A 10,952-nucleotide genomic window follows, 5' to 3' on the forward strand; every position below is an offset into this window, starting at 1 on the left:
AATTCTATTAATTGCTGCTCTGATGGGGATGGATCCTCAGCCATTTGGAGGTTGCTGATGTATTTTACTACTCCAGAGGCCTCTTTGTTCTGGATCTCCTCAGTTCAGGAATTCAGTGACAAAAACTGATAAGTATTTGCTCAAACGACCTGAACAAGGAAAGCTCTTGGGAATAATTTAGATTTTCAATTTTTCTGTGGTGCACACATTTATGAAATATATTCAAAGTTTATCTGCTGTCTTTAAAAAAAAATCAGAGAGAAATGTTTTTTCCTCTTTCCTTTTCCTCTTTATAGGTTCATATCTACAATTTACAATTGATATTGACCCCCAGCACCTTCTAATGCAGTCTGGACAGAGATGAAAACGAAGATCCTTCATGGCTGCTGACAACCAATCCTACTTTGTTCCTACCTCCTCCCCACCATTTCCCTCATGAAAGCCCTGGGACACCTATGGATGAGAAATGGTGTGGCCAGAAGGAGCAGAGCACCCAATTTTCCTCTGTGCTTGGCACTGGTTGGGCAGCACCTCGAGTGCTCTTTGCAGTTCTGGGGCCCCCAATTTAGGAAGGACATCGAGGGGCTGGAGCGTGTCCAGAGCAGGACAATAAGGCTGGGGAAGGGGTCTGGAGCACAAGTCCTGGGAGGAGTGGCTGAGGGAGCTGGGGTTTTTTATCCTGGAGAAAAGGAGGCTCAGGGGAGACAAGGTGGTGTCAGGGCACAGGTTGGACTGGATGATCTCCAAGGACTTTTCCAATCTTGTTGATTCTGGGATTCTCTGAAAGCACCCTTGGAACAGTTGCAGGATGAGCCCTGGGCCTCCTATTCAGAAGCTCCAGCAGCCCAGGTCCCTCAGCTTCTCCTGCCAGCCCCAAAGCCCATCCTGTCAGTCCTGCAGAGCCTCTGCAGCTCCTCCTCACTGCCCAGAACAGGGAGCCCCATAGCCAGACACAGCAGCCCAGATGTGCCCCCCTGGCCTGGGGTGCCTCTGGCAAGGGAGCAGCACCAGCCATTGCAGGAGCCTGCAGACAATTCCTGCAGCACTTGTAGGATGATCCTGCTCCCCAATGGACGTTCCCATGGGGCCAAGTCAGGAACTGCAATGGGGAGTCGGGCCAGAGAGGAAAGGGCAAACAGGGATGGGCTGTTTGCAGGAGAGGAAGCAGGCATGGGTAATAGGAAGAAATTTGTAACAGGAAGAGTAAAGAAAGCAAAGGTGAAGCCAAGGAAATGCTCAGGGCAGTTTGGAGGTGGCTGCCAGACAGCCCTGACTCTGAGCAACAGCGTCTGCAGTGGGACAGGAAACTCCCAGCTGATGGGAACAAACTTTCTGGCTGACTGCACAGGCCATGACAAAGCTGAGTGGTTTCCCTGGTGTCCCCCAGCCCTTGCTGGCCCCAGGGCCTGATGGCATTTGTGCTCCCTCAGGTTCATGTCCCCACACCAACAGCATAGGGGTGCTCCCGCCTGCAGTGTGCAATGCAAACAGGGGCTGCTGAGCCAGTGCAGCCGTGTCATCCAGCAGCATCTGCAAGGATGGGCACCTGTGTGAGCTGGGGGAATGGCCAGGGCTGCAGAGGGGGGACCTTATTGGCAGCTCCATGAGGACACTCTGGGACACTGCCCTGAGCTGTGCAGCGCACTGGGGATGCATCAGCCCCTGCTCTGCTGCTCCTTCCCATCTGCCCCAGGGCCCTTGCAGAGCCCCAGCCATGCTGTTTGCCCCCAGCCTGCCCACGGCAAGCATAGGGCTGATCACGGGGGTTTTCTGTGCTGAGCATTGGCCTGGGCGTGTTCTTGAGAGAGTCTGGGCAAGGAGCCTGGAGTCCCCAGGCTCTGGCCTGAGGCGTCAGTGCTCCCCCAGCAGTGCCCATGGCCTGTCCCTGCTGCAGCCCCAGCACTGCCAGCCCCAGGGCTGTGCCCGGCCCTGAGAGCACTCAGGCCCTGCAGCAACACCAGGGCCACCAGGGCAGCGGGGCAAGGCCACAGCAGCAGCACTGGCAACACCAAGTGCTGCTGCTGCTGGGCACAGCTGCTAGGCCAGCACTGCTCTGCCCCCAGCTCTGCACACAGACATTGCTGCTGCACCTCCAGAGAAGGCAACAAAAGGACATCTCTGCAGAAAACTCTCCTGGGAGATCCTTTAGCTCATTTAAAGGCACCAAGAGCATAGCCCCTCATTGACACAGTCTGTGGCCACAGGGAAGGTGGAGAGAAACAAGGTGAGAAATGGCAGAAAGAATGACACGTCTTTGTGGATATTATGAAAAAAATAAAGGAAAGAAAACAAACTTCCACACTGAAGCCAATAAGAAGTATCAAAGATGATTTCATTAAAGTGATTTGCAGAAATTGGCCATCAGTTTAATGCTCCTGAAAGCATCCAGTCATCAGTCTCCACACTTCAGCCTTGAGCTCCTTGTTCCTCAGGCTGTAGATGAGGGGGTTCAGGGCTGGAGGCACCACTGAGTACAGAACTGACAGGGCCAGATCCAGGGATGCGGAGGACATGGAGGGGGGCTTCAGGTAGGCAACTGCTACAGTGCTGACCAACAGAGAGACCACAGCCAGGTGAGGGAGGCAGGTGGAAAAGGCTTTGTGCCGTCCCTGCTCAGAGGGGATCCTCAGCACAGCCCTGAAGATCTGCACATAGGAAAAAACAATGAACACAAAACAGCCAAATACCAAACAAACACTAACTGCAATGACCCCGAGTTCCCTGAGATAGGATTTGTAGCAGGAGAGCTTGAGGATCTGAGGGATTTCACAGAAGAACTGATCCAAGGCATTGCCATTGCACAGGGGCAGGGAAAATGTATTGGCCGTGTGCAGCAGTGAATAGAGAAAGGCACTGGCCCAGGCAGCTGCTGCCATGTGGGCACAAGCTCTGCTGCCCAGGAGGGTCCCGTAGTGCAGGGGTTTGCAGATGGACACATAGCGGTCGTAGCACATGATGGTCAGGAGAGAAAACTCTGCCGAGATGAAACATCCAAAAAAAAGACCTGTGCAGCACATCCTGTGTAAGAGATGGTCCTGGTGTTCCAGAGGGAATTGTGCATGGCTTTAGGGACAGTGGTGCAGATGAATCCCAGGTCGCTGAGGGCCAGGTTGAGCAGGAAGAAGAACATGGGCGTGTGCAGGTGGTGGCCGCAGGCTACGGCGCTGATGATGAGGCCATTGCCCAGGAGCGCAGCTAGGGAGATGCCCAGCAAGAGGCAGAAGTGCAGGAGCTGCAGCTGCCGCGTGTCTGCCAGTGCCAGCAGGAAGTAGTGGCTGATGGAGCTGTTGTTAGACATTTGCTGGGGCTGCACATGGGAACCTGTTCATGGATAAAGGACAGTGACAAGTCAGGAGAGGCTGCTTTGAGCCAAATCTGGGCCATTTCCTGCAGACTGTCTTTCCTGGTTTAGGGTAAATTTGTTAGAGAATCTGCAAAGGAGGGCCCCTCCAGAAAGCAAACCCACATAGCCCCTCCCCCTCAGCTGGTTCAGGAAGATTTCCTCGGAGAGAAGTGGAAAGAACCTGTTTATTTGACTGGCACAGCACCCCCCAGCACACAAAATGCACAATACCAGATGACACCGCTCTGAGAAAGATTACAAAATCAGAAAGTCTCTTCCGGGGGTGGTTGCTCTTTTCTCAGTCCCTCCAGCGCTGGGGCAGCTGCTGCATCCAAACGGTGCAAACCCTCGGTGTTCCCAGTCCCAGTCTGGAGCAGGTTCGAGATGGTCACAGAAACAGGAGAGGAGAAACAGTCCAGGAAGGAATTTGGACTGTTTAGCTAAACTAGCTAATAAGCAGAGGCCAAAGCAGAGCAAAAGCGAGAGCAGAAACGAGAGCAAGCAAAGTAGCAAGCCGAAAGCAAGAAACGAAAACAGCCCTATATACTGCCCGTTTCTGTGTCCCTGATAAGAGAAACCCAAACAAAACTTTCACTCTTCAGAGATGGTCTTAAAGGCACAGAACAGATGAATGGGGATACAAGCATCATAACGTCACCCCAGGACACAGTCCCACTGGGACTCACCCACCCTTGTTCCTGCTCTGGGAAATCCTTCACACAGGTCCCTGCCTGAGCTCCAGTTGTGCTGGCTGATTGTGCCAGGAGCAGCCATGTCTGTGCATGGGGGCCCTCAAGGAGCCATCCCTGCCCTACTGCCCTAGGTTTGTGGCCATGTGGCAGAGGGACAAGGCTGGATATTCAGGATTTGTCAGGGGAATCACTCAGAATGAAGACAGGCTTGGTAGCATCTGCACTCCTAGTTTTTTAGGACATGGGTGGCAGGAGCTGGTTTAAGGAATTGTTTTCCTACCCACACATCATTCCTGGCTCTCTGAGGTCAGAAATCCCCGTCATTCCTGCGGCACTCAGAGTTTGCCACTGAGAGATGAGAGAGGCAAAGGATTCCCTGTGGCTCAGGGAAGATGCGGGGCTGGATGGGCTTGTTCCAAACTGCCCTGGCTTTGCACCTTTGGCTGAAATCAGAGCACAATCACACTCTTGGGTCTCCCTGGGATAAACCTGACCCTGCCCAGAGCAGAGGGATCCCTGAATGTCTCACCCTCTCTAAAGGTGTCTGGGCAAGGTCTCAGCACCTCCTTGTGCCAAGGACACTCACGGCTCCCTTGGCAAACCCAACAGCATTTCCTCAGCTGTGGCAGCTCTGTCCTTCCCCGTGGGACATTCAGGGAACTCCCAGAGGCTCTGGCACAGATTTGCACCCAGGAGGGCAGCTCAGAGCTTGGAAGGGCACAGCAAGGAGATCCCTGGCTGTGCCCATGATGGGATCTCAGGGAGGGGGCTCAGCTCATTCCCCTTTCCCATGGACTGCTTTGCCCACAGCCCCACAGGTGTGAGGGAAGCTTGGACACCCCATTCCCATGGACAGCCCTGCCTGGCAGGAATGACAAGGGCAATGCCTGACTCAGCTGCTGCAAATGCCAGAGCCTCCCTGGGAGCAGCAGATAATAGTGACAATATCAGGGCAGGGCAGAACCAAGAGATGTTGTGGTGCTGTGCCTGAGAGGGCAGGGCAGAGACAGCCGGGCACTCAGGACAATGTTCCTGTGCCCAGCTGTGTCCAGCACCTCCCACACACCAACAGTGCCCTCATCCTGCCCCCAGCTCTGCTCTCTTCAGCCCCCTCTCCCTCCCTGAGCATGTCCCTGGGCCTGGACATTCCCTCCTGACAGGAGCCTTGTCCTTGCCCGTGCTCACAGAGCCCATTCCAGCCTGTGTGCCCTGGCCAGGGCCCTACAGAAGCCTGCCTGTGTGCAGGGCCCTGGCTGGGGCAGGCTCTGTGTGCAGCTGGGCAAGGGCAACTCAGGAGAGCCCTGCTGGGCCCTGCAGAGGTGATGCTGCTGCTGCCCAGGACTGAGGAATGGCTGAGGGCCCTTTGGGAGGCTTCCAGCAGAGAGACAGACCATCCAAAGTTACAGTTCTGGAGTCTCTGTAAATGTGCAAACATTCCTTGGATGATCCTGTGTGTCCCTTTCAACTCAGAATGTTCTGGGATTCTGGGATTACAATTCCTGTTCTTTTTCTCTCATCCCCTTGTTTTTTATAATCAAAAGAGAAAAAAAATCAAAAAACCCTTGCAACAGTGTTAGAACAGTAAAGTAAAAACCAGACACCTATTGGAAGCTTCCAGGTGTCCCAGTGGGGATGGGGAACACCCGGGCCCTCATTTACACAATTTATTAAGGTTGATAAATAAAGAAAATTTTCAGGAACATCCAACAAGAGATTCACTTACCCCAGTTGCACACCCCTGGCTCAATCCATTGAAGTAAGTCCAAGGGCTTCTTTGCCTTCTATTTTTGTTATGACTGCTCTCATTCTGGTCAAAAACCAAAATGTTCTTGTAGGTCCTCTTCCTGATAATAAGACTATACAGGATACTATATGTATTGTATACTATATGTATTTCAGGAATGTATTTAGACAATCAGCTTATTTTTCTAAAATCATAGAAAAAGCTTAGGGAAAATAATAGAAAATACAGGATGATAGTTATAGAAGTATATAATAGTAATAAAGTTCATTAAGAGATTAATAGACTTAAATAAGGATTATAGATTTATAACTATGTAAAAGTAATTTATAGAGCTACAAATATATGAAAAATGTATAAAATGAAAAAATCTTTTTGTCCTCACCCCAAAATTGCCATCCTTCTCCAAGCAAGAAATTGAAAACACTCTCAGGAAAGCTCCTGATCTTTACAGCAATCCCAGGCTTACCTTCTTTGGGAAGTGTGCTCTGGAGCTGTACGCATGCTGGTCTGGAGCTGAGAGCAGCCTGCCCCATCCAGCCCCTCTCAGCAGCAGCCCCTGCCCTGCTCAGGGTGGCTCCTTCCCCCCACAGCTTCTCCCCAGCACTGGGAGAAGCTGCCAGGGCTGACTGAGAGCTGTCCCTGGCAGGCAGCAGAGTCCCTGCCACAGCAGAGCGCCCTGGGCTGCAGGACCCTGCTCTGCGGGACATCTCTGGGCACCTCTGGCTGCTCTGCACAAAAGACAAACGGAGAATGTACTCACAGGGTCTGTAGGCATTGGGATGTTCCAGGTTTAGGAGATGGCTGCAGGAGCTGCAGCTGCATTGTCCTGCAGCCAGAGGTTCCTGTGCCAAGGACTGGCAGTGATTCTGCCCCAGGCATTTCTCAGCACCTTCCCAACCCTGACTGATTGAAGCTCTCTGTGCCTCTGTGCTGGGCCCGGGGTGGCTGCAGGCAGTGCCCCTGCCCTGCTGGGCTGGCAGAAGAGCTGCTCATCAAGAGAAATGTGCTTTTGAAGCTCTTCTTGGTTACCAAGAGCTGCCTCTGGGCCAGGAGCCCAACCCAGCTCAGCAGCACAGACACAGCACAAGGACTTTAATGAGCCTCTGGGGCTTTTTGCTCAGGCTCTGAACATCAGTCCCTGAGAGGGAGCTGAAGAAACCTCTCCAGAACTCCAGTCAGAATCCAACTCCAAAGTTTCTTGAAGTTTTAATGGGTCCCACTGAAGGACACAACTGAGAAAGTGTCCCCAGGCCCCAGGAAGAGCAGAGAACTGCAGGCAGTGATGACAGGTGAGGACAAAGAGAAGCCAAGCCTTTGTGCCCTGGGGCAAAGCAGGGCCTGTGCCACCAAAGGCTGTGAGGAGACACCTTGTCCTGAGGCACTGGGGCCTCCTGGCACAGCCCCAGCCAGGCTGGGCACTGTCAGCCCCTTGTCATGCCCTCAGCATCCCCCCCCTAGCCCACATCCCAGTGGCCTCAAGGATCTGCTGGAAGGAGTCCCTGGGGAGCCTTGCTCAGGAATGGCCCTGGGGCTCCTGAATGCTCCCTGAAGGGACTGCAGGTTTTTCAAAGGATTTTGAGTTTGGCTTGTGCCTGGAAGTCTCTGAGAAGTTTCTGCAATCATGGCCTCCAATTATCTGCTGTAATTAGTCCCTGGAGAGGCTTTGTCAGTAACAACACTCAGTGGGGCTCATTAATGCTTTAAGGTACTTCAGTTATTTTAAGGTAACTGGTGTTTCCCTTTTGATACAGACTCTCTGAGAGGTTTGTGCAATCATAGCCCCAATTATCTGTTTTAACGAATCCCTTGAGAGCTTTGTACTGACACTCAGTGGTGCTCATTAATACTTTGAGATACTCAAAGTTTTTAAAGTACTTTGGATTTTCCTTTCAACACTGAATCTCTTAGAAGTTTTTGTGCCATCCTGGCCTCCAGTTCTCTCCTCCAAGTAGTCCATGAGGAGCCTGTGTAGGGGATGGACCTCAGTGGGACCCATCCATGCTTTGAGACACTTTGGGGTTTTCTTCTGACTTTGACTCCTGGAAAGGTTTGTGGAATCTCCTCTCAGGCCGTGAGATTCCACGGCTCAGCTCCAAATGCACCACGTGGCTCATTAGGATCAAACAAGTCTTGACAAACCATGGCTCTGCCTTGATTTCCCTCTGCTGTAGTGCAGCTCCTCAGAAATATTTCTGTAGTGGTTTTCGTTCACCAATTTGAGATTTCTTGGAGAATGCAGCAATTATTGTGGTGAGTTCAGTGTTGGCTAATTACCAGTGCACTCACCAGAATATACTTACTCATTTCCTCCTGTGTGATAAGATTAGGAGAACGGCAAAGCAGGCTCAAAACTTTAAGAGGGTATAAGGAAAAGTTCATTAAGAGCAACTAAAAGAAAGAGTAAGAAGAAAAAAACTTTCAGAACACTTCTCCTCTCCCTACAACCTTTTCTTTCTTACTGACAATATAAAGAGACAAACCTAGAATTTTCAGTCAGTTTACCCCAACTAGAATAGTCTTTCTTGAGTTCACTTAGGGAGAGGAGTCTCTCTTTAATGCTATGGAGACTTCTCCAGAAGAGTCACTTCTCTTGTGGCTCTCAATTTCCATGAATAGCAACTGCCCAGAAAAATCTGCAACTGTGACATCCCTCCCAGTTTTTCAAAGCTCTTTTACAGTTGTGTTTATGAGCCATGTCAACTTGGTGGGGTATTAGTTTAAAGATGAGCTGTTTAAGAGCAAATGTTCTCCTCATCTATTTCTAAAATAATCTTCATCTCTGAGAACAGAGATATTTTTCTTCTCTCAGTGAAGGCACAGGATCTCATCACTCTTCCATTTTTCAATGTTCTAACTTCTCATGGGATCACAGCTACTTCAACATTTGCTTACTTTAGCATGGAGGTCTTTGCTGAACAAGTCAGTTCCCCATAATTTTCAATGCGATACAGGGAAAAAGAGAGTCTGATGTATCAGTTACATCCTTCTCTATTGCTTTACAAGAGGATTTCAGCCCCAAGATCAAGGCATCTCCTCATCCCTCCCATCTGGGACTCAACTTCCCCTTCACTGACCTTGGTGTCTTCATGTTGCTCCTCTGTAGGACTGCACTTTGTCCTTTTCTCTCACTCCAGGGAGGATGGAAGCACTGAAAGAGTTAATATCTCACCTGGGGCCTGCAGATTGTTCCGTGACCCCAGCTGGGCTCAGTACTTGCAGCCAGACCTGCTCCATGTTCCCTTGGTTCCATGAGGCCCCACAGTGTCTCAATGGTCCCTTGCTTCCATGAGGCCCTGAGGTGCCATAATACCCCCTTGGTGACACGAGGGCCTGAAGGGTCACAATGGTCTCCATAGTTCCATCAGGCCCCAAAGAGTCATAATGGTCTCTGGGTCCATGGAGCCTTTCTGTGTCACCATGGCCCCTTGGTTCCATGGGCTCCAGTGGTGCCACCATGATCCCCTTGGTTCCATGGGCTCCAGTGGTGCCACAATGATCCCCTTGGTTCCATGGGCTCCAGTGGTGCCACCATGATCCCCTTGGTTCCATGAGGCCCTACAGTGTCCCACGGATCTCCATGGGGAGGAAAGAACCCTGCCCCAGTGTTGCAGGGGCAGCCACCAGAGGGCACGGCCAGCCAGACTTGATGGTACTGGCAGATTTTGCCTGGGAGCAACCCTTGGATATTCAGAATTTTAGAGATGGAATCCCAATTTCAGACATGGACACCCAGAGGAGAAGGATGGTTTTTTTTCCATAGGAAGGAAAGCACGGAACACTGGTGTTTGAGAGGCAGATGAAAAGTGGCCATCAGAGGCCTAGGCCAGCCAGACTTTCTGTCCTGGTAGCTTTTGTCTGAAAGCAACCCTTGGATATACAGAATTTTGGGTGGTGGAGCCCCATTTTTAGCCATTTCTGTGTAGATAAGGACGGTTCTTCTCCAAAGGAAGGAAAGCACCAAGCTCAAGTGTTTCAAAGGCAGATGAGGAGAGAGGTGGCTCCTTGGATGCCAAGCCAGCCCGACCTCTTTGCCCTGGCAGCTTTTCTCATGGAAGAATCCTTGGATATATGGAATTTGGGAGGAGGAATCTCAATTTCTCACCCAAGTGACATAAGAAGAAGGATGGTTCTTTTCCATTGGAAGGAAAGCACCAATCCCCAGTTTCTGGAAAGTAGGTGAGAGGCAGCTTCCAAGAGGCCAAGGGCAGCTAGACCTTTCTGTCCTGGAAGCTTTCACCTGGGAGCCGTCCTTGGATGTGAGGAGTTTTGGAGGTGGAATCCCAGTTTTGGCCATGGGCACCTGGTGAAGATAGGCGTTTTTTTCCCACAGCAAACAAAAACACAAAGTCCAAGTGTTTTGGAAGCAGGTGAGAGGTGGCCACCCTCAGGCCAAGCCAGCCAGACCTGTCTCTCCTGGCACCTTTTGTCTAGGGGCTATCCTTGGGGATAGGGCATTTTGGAGGTGGAATCTCCATTTTGGCCATGGGTGCCTGGACAGGAAGAAGAGTTCTTTTCATTAGGAAGGAAAGCACAGAGCCCCAGTGTTTCAGAGGCAGATGAGGGCCAGCCCTCAGCAAGCCAAGGCCAGCCAGACTTTTCAGTCCTGGCAGCTTTTGTCTTGGATATAGGGAATTCCAGAGGCAGTTGCCCAATTTTGGCCATGAGTGCCTGGTTGAGATGGATGTTTTTTTCCCATAAGAAAGAAAACCCCCTGGTCTCAGCTTTTGAAAGGCAGATGAGAGGTGGCCCCTGGGTGGCCAAGGCAGCCAGATCTGTCTCTCCTGGCAGATTTCATCTGGGAACAATCTGTGCATATAAGGAAATTTAGAGAAGGAATCACAATTTGGCCATGGGCCACTGGAGGAGAAGGACAGTTCTCTCCCATAGGAAGTAAAGCCCAGAGCCCCAGTGCTCCAGGGGTAGATGAGAAGCAGCCCTCAACATGCCAAGATCAGCTGGACCTGTCAGGTGGTCCCCAGGAGGCCCAGCCAGCCAGATCTGTTCCATGTTCCCTTGGTTTGGTGGGACCCCACAGTGTCACAATGGTCTCTCCTTGGTTCCATGAGGCTCTGCAGTGTCACAATGTTCCCCTTGCTTCTGTAGTGTCACAATGGCCCCATGCTTCCATGGGACCTTGCAATGTCACAATGGCTTCGTGGTTCCACAAAGCCCC

The 10,952-nt window shown here is 51.4% G+C and overlaps 1 protein-coding gene across 1 annotated transcript; it reads right to left on the reverse strand.

The window, feature by feature from the left end:
* Positions 1 to 2,435: 2,435 nt before the first annotated feature.
* On the reverse strand, positions 2,436 to 2,954 carry LOC131096495 (olfactory receptor 14J1-like; the record flags this gene model as incomplete). The annotated part of the gene is made up of 1 exon (XM_058044837.1): positions 2,436 to 2,954. A coding segment is annotated over exon 1 (519 nt), but the record flags the coding sequence as incomplete, so codon positions are not given.
* Between the last annotated feature and the right edge of the window lie 7,998 nt (positions 2,955 to 10,952).

This window comes from Melospiza georgiana, unplaced genomic scaffold (genome assembly GCF_028018845.1).
Source record: "Melospiza georgiana isolate bMelGeo1 unplaced genomic scaffold, bMelGeo1.pri scaffold_29, whole genome shotgun sequence".
NCBI lineage: Eukaryota > Metazoa > Chordata > Aves > Passeriformes > Passerellidae > Melospiza > Melospiza georgiana.